This window comes from Sander vitreus, chromosome 9, assembly GCF_031162955.1.
Source record: "Sander vitreus isolate 19-12246 chromosome 9, sanVit1, whole genome shotgun sequence".
NCBI classification, from domain to species: Eukaryota; Metazoa; Chordata; class Actinopteri; order Perciformes; family Percidae; genus Sander; species Sander vitreus.
In genome coordinates, this window is record NC_135863.1 from 32,040,051 (window position 1) to 32,064,230 (window position 24,180).

At 41.6% G+C, this 24,180-nt stretch overlaps 1 protein-coding gene across 1 annotated transcript in view; it reads right to left on the reverse strand.

Moving 5' to 3' along the window:
• The window catches only part of sh3rf1 (SH3 domain containing ring finger 1), a 33,214-nt gene extending 12,384 nt beyond the window's left edge, over window positions 1-20,830 (reverse strand). Inside the window, exons 1-5 of the mRNA XM_078259766.1 lie at window positions 20,524-20,830; window positions 19,146-19,651; window positions 3,005-3,280; window positions 2,357-2,452; window positions 686-991 (exon numbers count right to left, since the gene is read on the reverse strand). Of these exons, the coding sequence (XP_078115892.1) occupies window positions 686-991; window positions 2,357-2,452; window positions 3,005-3,280; window positions 19,146-19,526 (1,059 nt within the window). The 5' untranslated portion in view covers window positions 19,527-19,651; window positions 20,524-20,830. The remainder of the gene's footprint in view (window positions 1-685; window positions 992-2,356; window positions 2,453-3,004; window positions 3,281-19,145; window positions 19,652-20,523) is intronic.
• Window positions 20,831-24,180: the final 3,350 nt, after the last annotated feature.

The window sequence follows — 24,180 nt, forward strand, 5'->3', positions numbered from 1 at the left end:
AGTCGTTTTTGCGGATGAGTGGAGTCACGCATCCATGATTTCAAACGCTTGGATGGAGCAATGGCCTGTTTGGTATGATGGGGAAAAGGGAAGTCAGTCTAATAGCTGACAGAAGGAGAGCGGAGCCTTTGAACAGCAACAAACATCTTGTAAAAACAAAAAGAGCTGAAGCTGAACTCAGCTTTCCAGCTGCATGATTTTGTCTTTTTTTGTCTTTTCTTTTTTCAGTTTTGCATTTAAATGCAACTCAACATGATCAGCTGGTTGAGAGAGTCCTCTCATTCAGAACATTGGATTAAAGAAGAACACCAAGTGTTGTATTAAATTATGGTACATATTAATGTTGCAAGTGTTGCAGATTTCTCCATTTTGTTTTTAAGTGCCACATTCTTCTACGTACTGCTATGTAATTATGAGAAGAAAAAAACTTAGGACAAAGACATCCTTTAAACAGCTAAATATTTGGTATTTTGTATTTGCACTCTTTCCTCCTTTGTACTGCAACAGCTGCACAACAATTTTGTCGGGACAAATGTAGTTCTATCTTATCTTATCTTAAAAGGAGCTTATTTGTCATACAGCACTCTTCTGTTTTCAGTCAACACATAGGTACAACTTCTAGGAAGGGACCTGCAATGCAGCAGCCACTCTCCTTTACCCCCTCCCTTCCTGTGGAGTATCCTACCTGTGAAGGTGCGCTGCAGGAAAGCCCCCCGCTGATCTCTCCAATTCGGGCAGCTGCTGTGGGGTTGCTGGAGCTGATGAGGACAGGCCCACTGATTTCCATGGAGTGGCGCTGGGGGGGAGGAGCTAGCATGGGTTTGTGGGACATGGTGAGAGAGGTGAAGGAATGTCGCTTTTTGCTGTTCTTCTTCTCCCCTGCACGCTGGGCACCATTGCTCTGGGGCCCCGAGGAGGCCCCCTCACCAGAGTCTCCACTGGAGTCTGACGGCTTGTCTAACTCTATAAGCTGCCGAGCTGCCGAGTTGAACTGTGAGAGGGGAAGAGAGGCAGGGGGCAATGAAGACAGAGTAGTAAGGTGGAAATAACAGAGGGGGAGGCATGATGGAGCTAGGAGCATTAATGTGATCATGAAAACTGTCACTCTCTATAATATAGTTGTCATGGAAGACCTCCATCTTTATCTAGTCTGTGGAGATGAGATCAGGTCATTATAGTGTGAGGGAGCTGAATCTTCTGAGGCAGCTCTCAAACTGCAGGCTTTGTGACCCTTTCAGGCACCGTAATGTGCAACTCTTAGGTAAAAATCAAAGGAGGACACTAAAAAGGTTTCAGTTAATTAGAGGGTGCTCTCACTTGCTGTCACACGTTGCCCCAAGCAGCTCCCTCTACTTAGGACATAAAAGCCAAGCATTTCACTCCAATCCAAGAGACAGTCTGCACAGGTTCATCACTGACATGTCAGCACATTAAGTCAGATAAGAGGGATTAAGAACAAAATACCAGGTGGGGAACCATAACCTTATTAAATTGAAGGCCACCTCTAACAGCAATTGTAGATTATTGTATATAAACAACTGAAAGGAAACAAAAGCTCCTAAGGTTTTAGGTTGTTAATGAAAACGCTATGACCTAGATATTCACTGGTTGTGCACAACCAAACAAACATTTTGGGATGCTCTATATGTTTCTGATGCCACTGCATTTGTTAACGAAATCCTGAGCATGACTGCATACTATCTCGTTAGAGGAGAACAAAATATTCTATTCTGCTACTGCTTTAGCTTCAGACATAGTCTGCATTCTGCAAAAGACCTCACTCAGTGTATAAAAATATGAATATAAAAAGGATAGAATACACATGAAAGGAATAAAGAAAACTGTCACAGCTTTGAAAAAAAAAAATCCTTTTCCACAGACTAACCTCAAAACACTTCTGCAATGCTTCAATCATGTACCTTATTTAAGACTGAAACTTTATTCTGAGATTCTTCCATTGTGCAAAACAGGTTTTGATATTTGATATATTTTGTCTGCTTGTTTATAATATTCATAACAATAGAACGCACACTGCCAAGTGAAAAACAAAATCATCTTTAAAAGGACAATTTATTTAATTCTGTCTGGATTATTCCTAAAGCTTTTAAGTGAGACCTGTGGAGCTCAGAGCGGGAGAGACTGTGACTGTCTAAATCTTCAAAGACGTGTTTCGTGATTCTATGAAACATATGATTATTTCAAAAGGAAGAGAAGTATCATAGACAAATTTACAAGATGCATATGGAAAGAAGTCTAAGTTCAGAGGATCTCGGCACTTCGCTGATCTTCATGTAGGACTTATTCCACCAATGATTCTTGACATTTTGACATTAAGGAATCTAGTTAATTTTCTTACCTCAACATATGAGATGGGGAAAATTCCAATTTTATCTCCCAGCATTCCCTCTGCCCAGTTTTCATCCACTCTGCGGATCACAGTCAGGATATCATCCTGTAATTCAAGAGGGGCGCTGCATGAGGTAGAACCTAATTAAGGATGCTGCTAACTAAGAGTGTTTCTCATCCTCGAGGACCAAACCCTGAACAGAAATAATGAGATCGTGACGATGTTTCATTAAAAGGGACGTGCCCAAGAGTAAAATCCCTGGAGTCTAAGTTTTGGCATTCGGTTTGGAAAACTACTTAGTAAGCTTGTTTCTGTTTTTGCTCATGATGTGGCATATAAACAGCTGATGACAGAACGCAAAAACATGTATGACCCAAACTGCTGTACAGATATAACCACTCAATTACTGTAGTTAAGCCATGCCTTGCCCTATGTGGCAGTCATTCTATCCAGCCTAATTACAGTTGTTAATCAAGAAGCTCAAAATCTAAATCATTTCTCCAGGCGTTTAAGTTAACAGCCCTTACATTCTAACGCACACATAACTTAAGAAAATGAATGCTTAGAAGACAGCGTGTCACTGTAATGAGAGGTATTTTTGTTTTACTACAGCGACCATGTAGCAGAACGGTGGGTGTTGCAGTGCTACTGTGCTACCTTGGAGAAGGGCAGGCAGTCCTTGTCTGCCTCCTTGTCTTTGAGCTCAAAGTCATAGAGAGCTTTGCACTGAGGTGGTGGTTGTGGCAGCGGCTTGATGACCTGGACGAAGTTGGTGGGGAAGAAGCCATGAACTCCACCCATCTCCCCGTGGTACCAGTTCTCGTCCACTTGCCGTCGCAGGATGATAACGTCACCCTTGCTGAACTTGAGGTCTCCTGGTTCCTTGCCATCGTAGTTGTAGAGGGCTTTGGCACAAGGGAGCTGGGGTACACCCTACAAACAGAGATCGAGGTTTGTAGTTGATTCATAAGATTAAGTGTAGTTGGTGTGCATACTACATTTGCTTGGGGATAGGAAAGGAAGAAGTTTTTTTAAAAAGGTTTAAAATAAAAAAATAAAAAATTGCAGTAGTAGAAAGACAGCTCTGCGAAAAAATTAATAATAATTTCTTTTTTTTAAGGAAAAGTATTTTGCTTTCTCTTTGTGAAGTTAGTTCAGGCTTAGTTGTAAGATTTATACAAAATAAATTACCAATCAGACATTTTTCAGAAAGGTACTAGAGCAGTGCTCGAGAACAGGGCAATGGACAATATTCGAGCTTAGACCCCTAGAGGCACTGTAACAAGCTTGACAACAGCCCATAACCAAGACTGATTGTAAAACCAGGCTCTATGGGAAAGGAAATAGTACATGTTTTTGGACACTACAAACAAAAAGAGATAGGCTACAGAAATGATGGAATGTATGTTTTCCCAGAGACAGTAAACCGTCCTGTTTGTTCCCTGATAGTTAAAAGGTCTCTGTTGTGTGTTCAAAGTTTAAGTGTGATGAGCCTGGCTGGTTGTGACTAGCTGACTAGCGCCTTCAGAAGGCCCAGGGCTCCATCCCTTTATCTTGCAGAGGAAGGTTTTGTATCTCAGGCTGCTAGCCTGAAGTCCTGAAAGGCCCATTCAGGGAATGACAATCCGGGGAAAGAGGGACAGCGAGTAGGGGGGAGTAGCAGGATAGAGAAGCATCAATGTTCTCCATTCAGGGTGGGTGTCCATGAGGAAGGCTTCAGTCCAAACCAACCCCCCACCATTTATCCCACTGCTGTTCCGACATCTTTTGCAGTGCTCAGAATCACAAACACTACTAATCAACTGGATCTCAACTCTGGAACTGACACTAGGGAGTCAACAAGGAATATAAACAGTGATAAGAAACATGGCTAGAACTCAGGCAGATACTACTATGGTGAGAAAGTGAGCCAGAGCGAGAGGGGTTAAAAGCAGAGTTTGGAGCAGGCTCTGCAGTCTTGTTAAAGGCTAATGAACCGTTTAAAGGCTCAGAGGAGAATAAAAGTACAGAATGAGCCGTGATGGTGAGCCAGGGTGACATTACCCTGCTGCAGAGAATCACACAGCCTAAGGCACAGAGCCAATCGGGCTCTGGCTCTGCTGGTCCAGTCTATGGGGAGGGAGCAGTGGGAGGAGGTGTACTGCAGCCCCCTGCACACTGCACTGGAACTGGGCCTCCTTTCAGGGGAAAACAGGGCTTTTGAGCCCACCCAGGCCTGGCAGAGAGTTTTGTGAGGAAAATGCAAATGAGAGTAGAAGCTCTGCCATTTTTGTTGCAAATGACAGAACAGGTTCAAGCGACACAAAGCCAATGGTATCTAATTGCATGGCAAATATGAAATGCTTGTCCCCTTGAAACTGTGAAGTTAGTGAGCACTTGTTTGTACACCGAGGCCAAGGCTTAATAAAACCTTAGTTTAGTAGTAGCACAGTGTCCAAAGTCAGCATTGTTATGCAATTGTTTTTGTACATGGTAAAAGGGATTGTACTCATAAAATGTGTTATTAAATAAGGTCTTGCATGTACAAAACACTGGGCTAGAAAAATATGTCCTTACTATTAGCCAGAATGGTTAGGTGAGACTGGCAGGAAGTCAAGATTCTCCTACTGATTTCTATTGAATTAGCAGTTTACGTTCTAAGTTCTATACTGGACAACACAGAACAAACTTCTGACAGGGTAATATGTTTTGTTCCCAAACTCACTTATTGCCTACGTCTCAGCTTGTTTTTAAACTCCCTTTTCTGGCCTCATAAAAGAGGAGTAGTCAGCAGAGGTACATTTCCATGTTTCACTTGGCTTAACATAGTGAGAAGGAGAGAGAGAGAAAATCAAGAGATTGACAACAAGGGCCTCTGGATATAAGTGGTGATGTGGGTGTGCCATTCTGGGGAGGGGTGACGGCTCTGAGGGTTAATATCCGGTTTGCGTCCATGGAGACAGTGCTGTTGTGTCTGCAGTGCATAAAGGAGCACCATCAGTCCTGACCAAACACTGTGCTTTAAGAGTTGCAACAACACAAATGCTATATAAAAAATAAATAAATTAAAAAGAAAAGTCTCATCTCAGACTGCCAGGAACACAAATGCAGACATCACATTAACACACATAGATGCACACAGATCCTCCTTGCCTTTATCACTTTTAAACCCACTGTAGGGGCGGCACAAGACTGCATTGAGGTACATATCTGCATGAATCTCTGCCATAGAAAAAGCCAGGTCCTGCATTCAGGTACTACACCAAAAACCCAGGATAAAAGACAACAGATTTAATTTTTCTGGTCTAAGGGGGGAGCAAGCTAGTTTTTTTTTCCTGACTCCACCTCTCCAATTGTTCTGAACATCTGTGGTAAAAGTTTATGGAAGTAATTATACAGCAGCATACACCACTGTTGGGCTGCTGTATCAGAGTAATACAACTTCTGACTTCTAGCCTCTTTAAAGATTTAAAGTAGATGATTACCCACAGCAGCAACACCCCCACTGCTTCTTTATTTTAAGGCCCCCAACATGGCCTGGTTATAATTTATAATTATTACAATTACATAAAAACGTGTAAAATAAAACTTTATAATGCATATTCACTTTTTATCATTCCTAAACTACCAATAATACCATTCAGCAGCCCACTTTTTTCAAACTGGTAGCATGTATTAACTAAGATAGCAGATAAGTAATTTGGTAACACAAATATTTTGTTTCACAGACGGCTTGACATACGTATATTCCGATCAGTAAAGCATATTACCAGTTAAAATGAGTCCTTTGAGGATTTAATGCCATTACCCTGTATCACAACCGCTTCACACCACATTTTTGAGTTGTTAATAGTTGTAGGAAGTACAACTATCAGAAAAAAGTAATTTGTTTAACGGAAACGTCTACCCCTGAAAACCAAAGCAAACTAGCTTTGCGTTCAAAATCAAGACCCGCAACTTAACAGGTTTATATTCAACTTTTCTCCACCAATTTTCAACCGAGAAGACGGGTTAGATGGGGCCAGGTCTTAATTCGCAACAAGCATGTGTGAGAACAGTGCCTTCTATTACTTACGGTTAGAAAAGGCTCAGCAAAACACATTTGGATTCTATGAAAACAGAAGTCTGAAGCACTCATTTTCCTTTTGGAGCTAGATGACTGGATAGATCATTACATTTTTTACTTGCAGTAGAGTCTTAATGCGGTTATCCAACCTATATGTATGAGTGAGAGACGGCCAGATAGACGAAACAAAGACCGAGAAAGCGAGAGGAAAAGAGAGAGAGATTAGGCTCAATGTGCAGAGCATCAGCTGGTGTGTGCAATTACTCTTGTACTGTAGATAATGCAATTAGACCTGTGTGCTAAAGGGATTTGGCTGTTATAGTGTCCTCTTCCACAACACTGGATTATAACTGAATTACCCAAGTGTTATGCTCTACAGCACAGCCGAATGTCAACAACCAGTGAGCAGACAAGCATACAAACACAATGCATGCATGCATGTAGTGCTACGGAGTAAGACTAGGTCAAATGGGGATAATTACACTAGCTTGTCTTCACACAGTAATGTTTGCAAAAGAGATTTTGAAAGACAAAGAAATAGGCGTCCTGTAGGTCTGTCACAGATGTAGTATCAACACACTGTTGAATTGTTATGCTATAGGCGAAACATGGTTCAGACAATCAACCAGCTCAATAAAATCACAATAAATTATGAACCTGCTATTGTGAATACGTCAAGGTTAGGGGTAGCTTTTGCTCTGTCAGCTGTCCAAGGGTTGTGTGTAACCACAGTAGACAGAGACCTTTACCCCGTGTGTGTAAGTGCCAGACATGACTCCACTCCCATATGGACACCTCCAGAAACTCTGCAGGGGGTGGAGAATGAGCATGGGTACTACTGCCAAAACAGTGTGTAGAGGGTGGGAGGTGTGTGTGTGTGTGTGTGTGTGTGTGTGTGTGTGTGTGTGTGAGTGGGGCAAGACATGTCAGACATTCTACCAGACGGAGCAGGAGCGGTATCTGCCCGACTGACCAGGTGGTCATAGGACATTTGTTGTTCATTACCAAGTCTGTGAAGTGAAGATCTTGCCACCAACATTGTGGCACAAGCATTGACACATGATGGGAGTGAGGAATTCTGAAGGCATTGGCCATCTTGATTCCATTAGAGCTGCATTAGTTTAAATTGATTCCTAATGGGCTTTTTAATGACCGCTGTAGAGCAGGCTTCTTTCCCTGCCTCCCCACACTGTATAAAAACCTGAGGGTGTCTTGGTGTAAAATGCAGGAAGTGGGCTACAGACAAAGAGAGGCAGACAAAAGACAGTAGTATCAAGCTTATGAAAGCCAGTAGCCAGAAAGAGACTGTTTAGGTGTCTTCAACCAAATTTAGCCAAGCACACAATTGGGTGATTGATCAAGCACACAAAATCTGAGCAGAGCCTGAAATTGTACAACTTTTGTCTTTTTCCATAGATGGTTGTGAATAAATCTTTTTTTTCTTTTTTTTTTACAAATACTACAAATTTCTGTATTTATGGCATATTTTGGCTGAACTTTGAAACAAATAGGTCTTGATTTCTGCTAAGAAACATCAGTTTATTTAAATGGCATTGTTGGCCATAACAATGGTGGCATAAGAGCTGAACATCTGTTTTCGTCTTGGTTTTCTGATTTTGAAAGTGTCCCATTGGAGATAAATGCATCCAGTATGTCCAAAAAGCATACACATGAGGATCACCAAGAATCATTAGAAAACAGGGTCACACGGGGACTTTCAGATGAGCATCTCTCGTCACAGCAGAACCTCATGACACAGCGTCGTCGTCTCCCTCTCAGGGTAAAACAAAAGAAAAACTTCCATTCTCTGGTTTCTATGGAAACTCCACACAGGAGCACTTTTTTGGGCTATTTATGTGTCTCTTGACAGTGCCGTGAATCTTATGAAAGGGAGTTATTGAGAATCCAGCAAGTGCCCTGTTCTGAGAGAGAGTGCAATGATGGGGCCCAGGGCAGTGGTGAAGTTAATGGGCTATCACCTCGAAAAAGTAGTTTGACATTTTGGGAAATACACATTTTGCACCAAATAAATATTAAATACAAAAAGGAGGAAGTCATAACATCACAAAACCTTTAGTGCAGCATGGTATGGAGAATATGCCATTTTTGACGTCATCAAGCGAAGCCCTGATTTCCAGGAATCAGCTAATGCTAAAGGGTCAAATTCAGCTAAAAACAAGTGTCAATCAGCTAATGTTCAACTTATGTATTATAGGGATATAATCATATGGCTGTATTTAAGCCATTGCAGGAAATGTATTATAATTTAAAATGAAATAATTATTGGGTTATGACAATATTGGATTAACAGGATTTTTGCATCCTGTGATACTAATCTGCAAGGTATTGATTTCACTGTCAAAAAAATAGACATTTCCAATTGGGTACATTTTGAGCCAGGGTCAATTTTTGCCTGACAACTTTCCATGTTTTCTGTACGACCACTTGCCACTAGGCCAACCAGAATTCAATAAACCGAATCAACAAGCAGAAATCTGAATCAATAAAATCTAACCGACACTAGCCGACCTAGTTTAGTGGGTATCATTTATCTACTTGACTGCATTTAGTCAGAAGGGAAAGAGGCAATAAACCATTCACGCTTTCCAAGAGCTTTACCCTATGACAACTCACTGCTTATTTGTTTTCTTCACTACATAGCAAATGAGGTCGCACACATTAGTCCACAGGCACAAAAACATTCAGAGCAGTCTGGAGCCCAGATGGAAGCTTGGATTGCATATGAGAAGAACGGGAAGTTTTCAAAAGCCCTCAAAACTCTCCTACAGTTCCTCCTAATCAGTCCCTCCAGAAAAACACGATTATGTGATTGCATAATTCAATGCATAATCAGCCAAAGTACGCATATTTATGCAGGGGCCGCATTCTTTCAAATACGCCGCACTTTTGCCGCATAAATTGCCGATTTCCGCGCAAAATATGCAGGGCTTGCATGATTTCATAATCCCCGCATTTTCGTTGCAAAAAAAGTCCCGTATATCTTAGCAGAAAGTTGAAAAATGGTGCGTTTACTTCACACAAGAGCAGCCATTTTCCCCTGTTGCCATGGGAACGTTATGAAGGGACGTAATTACGCGACGAGAACATCATCGAAAAGCTGCCAAACCCCGCGATGAAGCCACGATGAAACCGCAGTTTTTGCAAGTTCCCGCAATTTCATCGCATAAATATCCCGCATATTCCATCGCATTTTTTAAGAAAACGTGCCGCATAATCAAGGATTTTTGCCCGCAACAATCACAAAAAAAACTCCGCATTTTTCTGGAAGGACTGCCTAATGTTCTTCCATGCGCCTAGGTCGTTTAAAGCATCTCTCAGTTAGCCTAATGCTAATATACTAAAAAAGAGACAATGTCCTCTACTCCCCTGAGTGCCACTTACAAAACACACCTCAGGGATAACACGCACTGACCCCAGCAATCTACAGTTTTAATGCCAGCTCCTGACCCTGAGGTGTAGCTTGGGGCTTCATGGGAATCTGTGTGCTAGACTACGATCAAAGCCATTCTCCTTGGAGCTGGGATACAGACAGGATACATAAAGCTGCCATGTGCAAAACCATGAACTACATTGAGATTGTCTTAAGGTGGTGGCGATGGTGGTGGGGTCTATAAAAACATTTTCCACGTAGATGTACAATCAAGACATTTCTGAGCTGAGTGCACTCAATAAGCTATAGATTAGTCATCAGAAAGAAAGCATTTTAGCAGGAAGCGAGTATGGATTTATGGGAAAGCGTATGCACAGTGTGGAGCTGTCACACATGCGGATCTCATGAAGCTCTCGTGTGTTTGGGGTGTATGTATAGGCTCTACTGTGAAAATGCAATTACATGAAACCACTTGCACAGGAACTGGCACATCTCTTTCTGTAGCTTTTGCGTAGGGGATGTTTTTTTTTTTTTTACTTGTCTGGCCTCAGATAAGGGGTAAAGGCTGGTTCTGGGTGGCCCTGTGATCACCCAGTCTGACTAAAAACTGAAAAGAACAGAACTCTTGAACTCTGTGCCAGTTCATACACTGGGCTTAACAACTGTTCTCACAGGAACCCACTCACATTTCAGAGCAGACAGAGAGAGCAAGGAAGCTAGATGTAAACTAGAAAGAGAGGGGGAGAGAAACAGTGTGAGATCAAAAGCCTGAAAAGAAAATTTAAAAAGACAGAAAGCCTGCCGTCCTGAAACTATAATATGGTTCTGTGATATGGACCCATAGACATTGTGTCAGTGGCCATGATGACAATCAGATGATAAACATTCCAAATGTCTATTTAAAGTGTAGAATATAGTGTCTATTTAAACATTTTATACGTAGACCAGATCAAGAAATCACTCTTGGATGCTGGTCTGGAGACTTGGTAATGTAGCCACCAAGTGCAATGAAAATGTTTTCATGCACTACCAGTGGCAATAGCTAAGTCAGCAAGCACTTCACAAATCAATAGAATATTTGGGTAAAAAGCATTATTTTCATCGGCAATGAGATGGTAAGAGGTACCTTGTTTTGTTAGGTATTTAATAACCTGGATTAGCACTAAGAGAGGAGTTGCACATAGGAAGTTCACTTGTATCCAAGCTACAAAGGGATTAGTTCACAAATGTCACAGTATCTGTGTATTGAGTACCAGTCAATATGAGCTGAATACTAAGCATTTCCTCACATTACTCTCCACTGTGCTGGTGAAAGCGTGCAGTGTCTGTGGCCTTTTGTTCCTCTTAGTCATTCAGGGTGAGCCACCTGCTCTGCTTAGGCTGACTTCGATTTACGCAGGAGTTGCAAGTCCAGGGGAAATTTGACAAGAAATTGGACAACTACCTACTCAGTAGGTTGCTGAATCTCAAATAAAACCTGCTATAGCCACCGCTATGCTGTCTCCCAGTTATCTTACAATTGTCCAGTGTTGCATGTCAGACTAGTGGGCAACTGAAGAACATTTGCTTGCATTGGCTGGTATTTGTACGCCTCTACAGTGGACAAACAAAGCCAGGATATTGACACAGTACTGGCAAAGAGCCAAAGCACAAACACTGCATCTGTTCTCAAGACTCAAGAAGCAGCACAGCACTGACCATTTTTTTCCTTTTTCCTTTCCTTAAGAAAGTGTGTGAGTGTGTTTGTCCATTCCACCCACGACTCAGCCCAGATGTAACATGTAGCTCCTAGCTTTCCTTAATTGTCTCCACTGATTACTAAATGGACATCACGTTCTGGAGCGAGTGTCGAGGAGCAAATCTGAGGAAATCAGAGATGGGACCCTCACTAGTTTCTTGTTAGTATATTAGGTGTGCTGAGTGGTTAGTCCTTAAAGCAACACTAGAGAACTTTTCCCGCTTTGGTCCCCCTACAGGTTGGAAGCGGAATTGTCCATTACATTACATTACATTATGCAAGTTGGCCAGATCGGGAAGCAGATCTGTAGTTTGAATGAACTGGACAATGTAATGTAATGAACAATCCCGCTTCCAACCTGTAGGGGGACTGAAGCGGGAAAAGTTCTTTAGTGTTGCTTTAACAGGACTGTGCCGCACTATTACAGCAGTTCTCCGTTTAAATAATTTGAGTTTTCAGCACTATTAGTATAGAAGAAAGTATTAGTACGGAATCTATGCTTTTCATATCTATCTTGGTTTTAACTGGCCAGTAGAGGCAGGGGCAGGGCTCATAAGCCTAGAGACATTTGACAAGCAGAGAATTCTGCTGGCATACTAGACTCCAATTGCAAAAAATCCCAGGTTGCTGTGGTTACTCAGCCCACAGTAATACCATTAAGAACTGGGGAGTAAGGAGAGACAGATGCTGGTGCCTCTAAAACTAATCAGCATGTCCATATACATGGGAGCTCATGGGCCTCTCCTTGACATGATCAACATGAAGATCCCACCTTTCTACCTCGGAGAATAGAAACACAGGCTGGTTGGCTCAAATCTGGGCTGACATTGCAACATAGTGTTGACGCAGATGTGTTTGTGTACTTACTACACACCTGTGTTTTTGTGGGTGTGCACTGTACAATGGATCTAAAATCAGTCTGTGACTCATTAAAACAAACATTGCCCTGGCTTCGTCAGGCCACACTTACAGAGGGCTGGGTTTGTGGTTGTGTATAACAACTGGGCTCAAAGTACATTTGCCTCTAATCAGAAATGTATGATGGGATACGAGTGTGAATGTCATTCTGTAGTCAGTGCTTGTGGTGGGATGTGTGTGCATATTATGGACGCAAGCCCCAACCCCAAACTCTTTGTCAGAGCTCTCGCCTATTCAAGTCTACTTTAATAATTAATCACACGCTGTCAGCAAGAGAGATCCCATACATGTGGAGTAACTGAGAACACAGAGTTTCAGTAGCCTGGTTTTCAAGATTTATATTTTCTTCCAAAATAAACTAATATTTAATTTCTAACCATCTGTATTGAAAGAGAAATAAAAAATATATATATATACACAAATTGTCTGCAACTATTTTGATAACTGAATAATTGTTTTATGTAATTTATTCTACCAAATATGTCAAATGACTTTTTTTCTGCTTATCTGTGGGGGGGGTTATCATTAACTGAATCTCTTGTTGGTCAGATAAAAAAAAAGGACATCTGAAAGTGTCAAATGTGGCTTTAGAAAATTGCGACGGGCATTTTTTTTATGAAAATATTAATTAGTTGCAGCCCCACTTTGGTTGATGATTGAATGATAAGACATTATGACAAGGAATCTTGATCATTGAGAGATATATATATATATATATATATATATATATATATATATATATATATATATATATATATATATATATATATATATATATATAGAGTGATAAATAATAAGAGAATGAGCCCATGGTACATAACATGTGGCTGGGCAGTAACATTGATACTTATTACAGCAGATCTATGAAAGAATTCACATTATTGCTTTGAATTAAAAGGATGCAACACTTCATCCTCTGGACACCGTACCGGATACGCAGTGCCTTCTCACAACTGAGACAAAGATGTCACTCAGGGGGACAATGCAGATTAACTGCACCTCTGGGCCTCAAAGAAAAACAGGAAACTTTTCAGCACATAGCCGAACAGAAAACACCCACGGACGACTTACAGAGGAAAGGCTAGAGATTGGAGGAAAACTTTTAAAATATTTTATAGAATCATTTTTTCCCCTCCGTCTTAAAAGGATGTCTGGGACCACACATCTCTCATGCAGCAGCAAGGTGAAGCAGAGGCAACCACTGCTGCTTGAAGATGTATCAAGAGACAGTAAAAGCTCCTGGGTCGGCGGTCAAACAACTGAAAACGAAACTCACAGCAAATCATGATTCATGCCTTAGGGATGGGAACTGAACACTTAACATGCCAGCAGTCAAACGGCCCATAGATGACCAATCTTGGCCCACCAATCACAACACAGGGTGAGAGGTCAAACTGCTCTGTTAAGACCAGGCAGGTAGTAGGGGCACCTGGGGAATAAGGGAGGGACACAATGGGACACATGTTGTCAAACAGCTGAAAAAACAGTCAAAAGAATGTATTCCACTGAAAACAGTTGTAAAACAATTTGGTGGCAATACGTAACACCCAAACCAGGAGACCAGTTGACATAAAAACACTGGAATTACAGGTATAAATTAGATTATTATGTAACAGCAAGCAGGCTCAAAGTGGTTTCTAAGACAAACTACTGATAAGAGCTGGTCCACAAAATATTTTCCCCCATGAACCTTGGCCACTGGACCACACATATAAAATGAGTGCTAAAGAAAGGCTTTCATTGGCCCCCACAGGTGTGACAGGACGGTGGTAAAGCAGGTCATGGCTGCTTTTTTTTTTTACTATTGTCATGCTGACAGACTTGACAGGAGATGAGATATGGACGGAAGAAGCAGGGGGGGGCTTGGGCCATTGGCAAATGTGCCATTTGTTTGGTGGACCACCCAGAATTTATTGTTAAAACCGCTAGAAACCAAAACAAACACCTTTGTGAACAAAACCTACAGTGAGGTGAAATGTAATCATCAATTTGGCATAGGGGTCTAGACATAAGTCATAACTGTAACTAAATGATGGCCAGCTGGCTACCTCTTTAGATGAATATGAAAAGATCCCTTGCAACAAGATCCAAGACGTATGCAGAGTCTGCCCTGGGGCTTTCAGGTGCAGAGGCACATCGCTGCATTAATGACTATCAACAGAATCTACAGATTTTATGCATATGGCAGACACAGGCCCCTACCATCCTTTCAAGTCAAAGAACAGTATTACAGCTAACAGCAAAAACAGTACACATAAATACATGTTGACACTTAAAGTTTTACTGAAGAAGGTGAACATGAGCTGGCGAGTGGGACAAGACTAGACGAGCCCAATGTTTAGAGGAGAAACAGTGACCTGCAACTACTCATAGCATTCCTCAGAGACACACACATTAACACAAAACATCCTACTCTGTCTGCGGGAAAGAGTCAACCCGTTCCTTTATGTGTCTGGAAAATCTTGAAAGCCCAAAATGACAAAGACAGGCACACACACCCTTTGTCAGGGGAGTAGTATTGGCCTACAATGAGCAGGCCATGGCTGCACCTACATCACATGATTAGGTCTTTTAATTTCCCACAGCGTTAACGGGCCATTTGTTTATTCATTGCATGTTCTCCAAAACATGGGAAGAATGTGAAATTTGCCAGTAGATGTGAAAGGGATGATAAATGTGTTTGTCTATTTATATATTAGCAGTGTGATAGACTGCAGACCTGTTCAAGGTGCAGATTCCCCTCCTCTTGCCAAATGCATGATGGGATACGCTCCACATCACTGTGAGCTTGTACAGGATGGATGGTATAGGAAAGAGATAGATGGATAGATTTGCAACCTTTTTGGTTCCACGTCATTAGTTTTAATTTACAACTTGGCAGTGTGAAAATCTCTCATTATCTACCTGTTTTCTGGAAGCTTTAGTTAATAACACAGTCAGAAACCATTCATTAAAAAAATATAAAGTTATAATCTGGCACTGAAAAAAACTGTACTTGTCAACAAGAAACAAAATGACTTAAAGTGTGTAAAAACACATAGTGGCAACCAGAGATGCAGACACACAGGTTGCTTCACTAAAAAACAAATGTTTTGCTTCCTCAGAATGAGAGTCAGCAGTCAACCGTAAGAGGAGAACGGGGAGCAGTGCCGACTCACTGTCTAATAAACTCTAATCTCATTAGACCTCTAACAGGCTCCAGCCTGGATTTACACAGCAAGGAGGGAGGAGGTACATGGCAGAAATATGGGGACAAATACAGCTTGTGTCAGTGTCTCATAAGAGAAAATTACAGGTGGCTCCAAAACCCTGACACGCACTGTCCGGAAGGCCACGGCTACTTGTAGATCTCCGTGGGAAATACAGAGGAGGCAAGAGAAAAGTGTGAGCGTGTTGAGAGAGCAGGAATGAATAGACCAAAGCCCTGTTGAAAAATCCCAAGTGGAAAGCAGTAAGTATGTGTTTGCCAGTATGTGGGCAGTGTGAGGGTGTAATGACTGGGTTCTGTCGCGCAGGCAGAGGTCAGCCAGTCGGCCAAGAGGAAAGGCTTCAACAACAATATGATGTCATCAAAGAGGGCCAGCGTGACTCATCGACCTCAGACGAGGGAGGTGCAAAGGAATTTTAATGAGATGCCTCTACATAAGGAACCCATAAACAACATTCTTTTTTCCTCTGTAGAAATAAATCAACTACAAAGAGAGGGGACAAAACACACCACAACTTCATTATAAAAACACAAGTGGGAGACAAAAGACTTTGCAATGTCTTGTGGGTAGCATTAGACATCTTCCTTTCAATCAGCAGCAAATAACACCAAATTAAAAGGCTGTTTTGCTTCCTGTTTGTTCAGAATCAATTTAGTGGATTTGAAGACAAGTAATGGCAGGTGGAGGATGCCATCAAACATAAGAGGTCTATAAAAAAGGAGAAACCCTTTTTTTCCCTAAAGCTCCCATTACCAAAGACGAGACAATTACCTAATTACATTCCCAGGAGCTGAGTAGGAAAGAATAGCATCTTATTTCCCATCAACTAAACACACTCGCATCTAATAGGTAGTTGAGTGAAGTTATTATTGTTAATTAAAGACTTATCACATAGCATTACTGCATATATTATAGTTCTAAATGCAACCTAAACTCTAAAGTGTGGCTAATGCACAACATCATTAAAAATGATCATGAAAGCTTTTATGACAAAAACAGAAATTATACTAAAAGAAACTCTATTTTGAGTCTGAGGGAGTACTGGCTCAACTCTTGAGGACTATAATGATAAGTAAAGATATCCACGGAAAGTGCTCTCTAATTCTTCTTCCATCTTCCTCATTGGCTCCGACCCCTGACTGCCGTGACTCCTGAACCCTGACCTTTGACTTCCAGACAGCTCCAATGGCTTTACTCACTCTCACGCAAAAAATACCACTGGGCTATCTGTTCTCAATCTCTGTGAACAAAATACTGTGTTATATGAGTCAACAAGGGCAAGGGAAAGACAAAACATCCATGTAACGGCGCACCATGGAGGTGAGTCATCAACCTGACTATGAAGGGCCAGACAACCACAGCTGTACATTCAAGAAGACGAGCCCTTTCATTCCCCTCATCAAAGAAATGCCGGGCCAGTGTCAAACAACTGCTGCGACCCTGGAGATGGTAAGAGGAGGGGCAGAAAGCTGAATGTGCAAGGTTACTCGCTAAACATTTGTCCCTTTTGGTCCTGACGCCTTCACTTAACACTCATCAGCTTCTGTTACTGGTAGCATTCTATAGACACACAATCTCTCTTGGCCACTATACATGTGTCGGCCAGTCAGTAAGATCAGAGGGGACCCGAAACAAAACCCTGTTGTGCATCTGTCAGGCAGTCCCCACCGCTCTCCCCTCCCAGCCATTCTCTGGCCATATAAGAATTGGAGGTGGAGCTCTGCCTGAACAGGGGCACGGCACCAGAGGAGCTGCTCCAAGCTTTGAGATACCCCAAATAACGGGGGGACAGACGACAAACAATAAAGAAGTGGGACTGAGAGGGTGTCACCCAGGGGCAGTGAAGTACTCAGTCCCCATGAAGCAGCACTGGCCAGAGACCAGACTGGGCAATCAGCGAGAGCTTGCACCTGCACAGCCATGTCTCCTCTTGTTCTCTGTCAGCAGCAGAATGCCTTAGGATGGCGGAATAGGCTTGAGGGGCCCTATCAGTCAATAACATGAAATTCAACAGTTGGAAACACAAGGAAAATAGGAATCAGAATGCACTTCACAATTATACACACTCAGACAAAACACTTTCATACACCGTGTGTGCATTAGGGAGGATCTATGCCTACACTGAGGGAGTATAATAAACTGTCAATCTTAAAAACATAAGAGGGGCGAAATAATGTGGTAGTTTCAAATGTCCACCTCTTTATCTCCAACAAACAGGCTTTTCAGAATCCAGGGGAATTCCACAATGCACAAACAGCTTTGAAATGAGCATGAATCCTCTGAAGTGATACTATGGCAAATGAGGCGAGTCCCCCAGTAGCGATTTACAGCAAGGTCTCTGATCTTCATACCTGCATTGCTAGGCAGACACATTATCAGCGCTTTGACATTCCAATGATTCTAGACAGGACCTTGACATCTTTTCATCTACCTTATCCTCCCTACGTGGAGACCAAGGTGCTCAAAGAGGGGCCCGCGGGTTTTCCACGTCTCTACTCTCGCATTTGTTTGAGCCAGGTTTTCAACATGCAATAATATTAAAGCAAATGTAATTTAGGTATATTTACAGCATAAATGTTATTAAGACAATATTATTTACTTGATACTGTAACATGTTATATCTTCTGTTATGTGCTGATATTAAAACTCCACAACAAATAGACTGGGCAGCTCAGGGAAAGTAGCACATTCTGAAGCAACTATATATATATATATATATATATATATATATATATATATATATATATATATATATAATTGGCTTTCCCAAAGAGGAGTGTAATGAAGTGTTAGAGGTAAAGGGTTCAATAAATTACATTAAAATGACACCAAAACATTAAAGCACTAGCCTACATGCCAGAACATCTGTTAGCCTCAGCATCTGCTTTCATCTTGTTTCCACATATTGTATTAGAACAAAAACACTGACAAGTTAAAGTCAACCCATATTTTCTTGGGCTTACAGAAGCTCGTCTCTCTCTCTCTCATCTATTTAAATAAAACTGCTGAAACACAGGGTCGAGGCAATTCACATTTTTCCTCTGCTTCCACTACACTTTACAGCTCCTCTCGGCACTGCTGCTGAAACAACCACCCTGTAGTCCCGCCCTGCATTTCTCACCTACATTCACAAGCAACACTACAGCCAGGATGTCAACTGCAAGAAAGACTTTGGCATATAGCATCGTCAGCAACTAAGAAAGAACCCTTCTTACAGAAAAAGCCCCGATGCAGTTGGCAAAGAGAGCAGAATCATTTGTTGGCTCCACTGCTAACTGCTTTCAATCACTGCCATTAGTTTGGCTTCTAGTCAACTGGCTGGCTTTCGGATCACCATGATAACAGTTAATCCGCAGCAAAGATTAGAGAGCCAGTAATGCAACATGCTGCTTGTAATCCACACAGATTTTCTCTATTTTGTTTTAGCTTGACCCAAACAATGGGAGGCACAGATTCGTGCTCGCTGATCCATGTTTAGTCACAGTGAGTATACTCACCCGTACAAGGGTGCTCTTAGCCTGAGCTCGCTGGGGTTGTGCTCCTGGGGTGCCCTGGTCCCTGGTTCCACTGCTGTGTGCTCTGGCCATGGCTCCAGACGTACCATTTGTGCAGACTCCAGCCCCAGGACCAGCCCTTCGAGGCCTCTGCTTGATGCCATCTAACAGGCGCACGAGAAGGATGTTGCTGGGGAGTTCATCAACAGCACACTCCACCAACGTGCGACACTCTGGGCAGCGCAACTCTCCACGTGAGCCTAGGATGCCTTGGAGACATCTGCGGCAGAAGGTGTGCTGACAGGGAAGAACCTTTGCCGAAGCATCCAGCCGCTCCAGACAAACAGGGCACTCAAGCAAATCCAACAATACTGACTCGTCCATTCTCTGTGTGCTCTGCCACTACTTCAGCAGAAAAACATGATGCTGATAAGGTTTTTGTTTGGAAGCAGGACCAGTACTGTCACGTCACTCCCATACCTCGGCTGTGGCCATGGCATCTGCATCAGCTGTAAAACAGGGTCAAGACATGCAAATGAACCAACTGTGCACACAAGAAATAGGTCATGGTAAGCATGCAACAGACATCACATATGGCTGTAACTGTGTAGTGTTGCTTCATCTGTTGAGCACGGGAAATGTTATATTTCAGTTGTAACACTGAAAAACTGACACATTCACGCCACATTTATTGTTGCAGCTGACAGTAATGAGCTGACAACACTGGCAAAACACAGAACTACTGTCATTAGAGTAACCAATAAGGGATTAAAGGCTAAATTAATCCGATTTCTCGACAGCAGATAATTACGCCTAGAACTGAGAGAAAGCTACAGCAACGGTGCCGGGGGTGAATAACTGTGATTTGTCTTTCAAGAGTAAACACATGGCGAGAAATGTATCAAGAATTTGATCAACTCACAAATAAAAAAATACTACTACCAAATCAGCCAAATGCAACCTGTCCTATAAATGCTAACATCACAAGATGTTTCAATGATACAAACCCAAATATTCCAAGCTTGTACAGCGAGAGTGTAAATTAACGTTACTCCGGAAAAATGTCAATATTACGTAACACTTAACGTGTACTGACACTTTTTATGACTGGTACTCAGCACTGGTAGTGTTATCTCGGAAACGCCAGAACTAAAACTACCAATGCGCAAATTAAAGTAAGTTTGCTAGCAAATGTCGCTCGCTAGCGAGGGGGCTACTTTAATGTTGCCACCCTTTAAAGTAACGTTTCCGTTAACAATTAACAAGTTTTACAGCACTTGTAACTGTTACTTAACAAATGTTTTCTATAACTTCTCGTACGAAATGATCTCTTTAATGAACACTTAAAAATCATTCGCCCAATAAAAGCAATTGAGCTTACCTCTTCCAAAACAGGACTCCTCCTCTTGTTGCCCCGTATCTCCCAATTTTTTTGCTTTCTTGCTAACGTTACTAGTTAGCAAGCCACCTGGGATATACAAGCTACTTATCTGAATTATTGGTCAGACAAATACTACTGTTCTTCCAAGACAGGTTTTCTTTACAGCGTATAGTATAAAATAACTTCTGTCAGATACTCAAGTAAAACCTAACATGAAAAGGACACAGGCGAGACAACGGAACTCCAACTGCACCGAGCGCCATGCTAGTACTACGCTACTTCTGTTCTGCTGGACTCTGCTGTGTTGCTGGAAACAAGCAAGAGGGGAGAGGGGGGAAGTATGTGGGCTTCAAGGGTCGTCGGAAAAGGGGTCAATTATGGCGGTTAAGTGGTAAGGACACATAAACGAGCCAACAAATGAGCTGTAACGTTTGTAAATAGTTAGAAGTTTGTAACTGTGTTAGTAATTGACACAGTAATTGATTATACTTTTGACAGATTAATAAAACAACAAACCGGCACGAATGGTCTCTGTGTTTTTACCTTTTTTATTATTTTTTTTTACAGTCATGGTTCTCAGCGGGACTGGACATTACTGTCACCATATCTATGACTGTCACTTTCCACGATGTCGTCGTAAAACTAACCAATCCTACAAACACTTACTTTGCGTCATTATTAATATTTAGATAGGCCTAACATTATTTCCTTCCAAAAGTAGCCTAACGTTAGTTGATAGCCTATTAATCCTACCGAGGACTACCACCGTGGAAATCAGGAATTTCCGAGGTGCACAGGAAGGCAGCGTCTAGCGTTGTCAAACGGGCGTGAACTTGATCGTCATGTAATGATGTGTCAAAAAAAGCAGCATCTTTTCCCAGGCGGAGTAGAAAATGACTTGTTTTTCATTTCATTTTTTTGGGCAACCCTCATACACATGTTGGCTTATTAGCTGAAAGTCAGCAATTTGGCAATGTAGTTGAATTGCATAGCTACTTAATGTATCTCTATGGATGCTCTCTGTTGCATTTCAGCAGCATTCTCTGTTCGGTTAGATTCATATAACATTCTGCATTTCAGATACAATGAAGAGGTGTGCGGACGCACTGCTCTTTTTCTTGATATAATAGATAACCGATAACTGGTCTAGGCTACTCACTTTCCCAGACATTCTTTTACTCTTTTTGTTGCACCATACTGTAACTGAGTAGTGGAGAATGAATAGGGACATCTGGTGGTCACATTTATCAGAACTTTCTAGTGAAAGCAAACAGCACCAATTTACTACTCTGCTACTCTTTAGTCCTGGGCCAACAAACTTATGACAAAGTCACACATACAGGATTTTGATGCTAGAGTAGCTTCAATCCTGCTTGCCCAAAATTCTTTTTTTAATCTATTGTTTATTTCTTATTAATGTTTAATAAGAGTTTGTGTATAGTATGCACCAATCACCAAGGCAAATTCCATCGTAGGGTAACTACTGTGGCAATAAACTCCTTTCTGATTCTGTCTTTTTCTTGTGGCAGCTAGAAATAAATGGTGTTTTATGAAATTACAACTGTCCTTATTGCATTTAATGTGATCTTTGTGTTTCAAAAAATTGATTATTCTAATATAAATTGCAACAAACAAGAACATTAAAACCCTGGATTATACTACCGTTTATCTTATCTTGAGGCAAAAGCAAACCGATGGACCGGTCATTGGCTGATATAAAACTAAACAAAAGCACCACAGGGACAGCACTTCTCCCAAAGGCACTGCTTTTATTACAAAAAACACATTTGGAATAGACCTTTGACTCCTAATAACCTTGACAGCAAAGGCACAAAACTACTTGAGGGAGATGACAGCAAGTGAGACACAGCCAGGCAATAAACATGTGATTTATTTTTATCTCATTTGGAGGACACTGCATACTGAGCAAGAGGGAGAGATGAAGGAGAGCAAGAAAAGAGCAATAAAAAAGGAGATTTATACGGAGGTGGCTCTCTTCTGTCACATGTGATCCCATGGGAGCTGGCAGGAGCCCTCAGGTCATATTTCCTCACCGCAAAGAGGCAGGGAATCTGCCCCTCCACCTCAGCTGAGACAATGGCCCCTGCCCTCCTTTTCTGCTTGACCCGTATGCATTACCACACACACACACACACACACACACACACACACACACACACAGCTATGTTTTGTGAAAAAGCTTCAGTAGACACCACTTAATGTTATTCAGAAAGGCAGCAGGAATGATTTGTCGTCTTTGAAAGGCAATCATCTTTCATAATGACTGCACCTGAAGGCAAAAACAAGATCACTGTGTGCACACACTCTCAGAAACACACACACACACACACACACACACACACACACACACGCTCATCTGATGGAGGTGACAGCTGTTATTGCCTGTAAATGGGGACAAGGAAAGCAGGAGAGGACATGACAAGACATATGTCCCAATCTCCAGGAAATGGATGAACCTTGGCAGAAATATTGCCTCTCTAGTACAGTCATTACTGTAAATAGATGTCCAAGATGTGTGTTGTTCACAAGTTGACAATATTGCATTATTCACTTTTTAAAACAACAATGTCTAGATTGAAACCAGACCAACATTTCTAGGGCTTAATATGCTAATGAGATCAGGAGACTCACATCCAGTGATCACCATTTGTATTAGGCTACTCTGATAAGGCTTTCAAACGTACTAACTCAGCCAGAGGCAACCAGCTTTTTAAATTAGATTAGGGACCATAGCTGAATGTCAATGAATGCGGTTGAGTGCATTTATTTCTCTGTGGGGTGATTTTTCCCTTTGGGGGCTGGGGGCTGGGATCAAGCCAAACACAGACCTTATAGAACATTCAAACCAAGAATTTAATTAATTTCTTCCCAAGTAAAATGGGTTGCAATTAGGGTTCAAAATTAGCCCCATCTACTAGCCAAATGCTGGTATTTTTGCTTCACTCAGCAGCCAAAACAAACAATGGTTGTCTATTGAGCAGCTGGTAAAATCTGAACATACACTAGCCATTTGGCTGGTGGACGAAAAAGTTAATTTTGAACCCTGGTTGGACTGTATCCTTCCTAAGTCATATTCTGATCTGTCTTTTTGATTTCCTCATAGCCCCGTCTAACTTTAGTAGTTATCATATCTAACAGAAATCATGAACAAAGAACTCAAGTGATCTGTTGCATTCGGTCTATACAGATGAACTTACCACTATTGATGGCTTTCTTTTGTGTGTAACTAGTAAGCTTCCGTAGGCCCAGGAAACCAGTAGAATAGCAAATCAAAAAGAAAAAGTTGACATTCATGAACAAAATCAACACTGGTGCTGTAACCTGACTCCAGACTGAGCCCATAATGTCATTTCTTCTTCATGAAATACTTCAAAGAAAGCCATGAGCATTTTGTCAGAACCCCTTTTCTTTTCATTGTATGACAGTTGCCTATCTTTATGTACTCGATATACCTCTTAACAAGTAAAATGCAAATCACGACTGAGATAAAACTGCCACCCTTGCATAATATGAGCCACATAGCAGAACATAAAACAGAATTACTAAATCTGAAATGGAACAACAAACACAACGCCACCATGCAGCATAAATATTGAATGAAGTGCTCTGTTGTGCACGACATGTAACAGCTTTAAG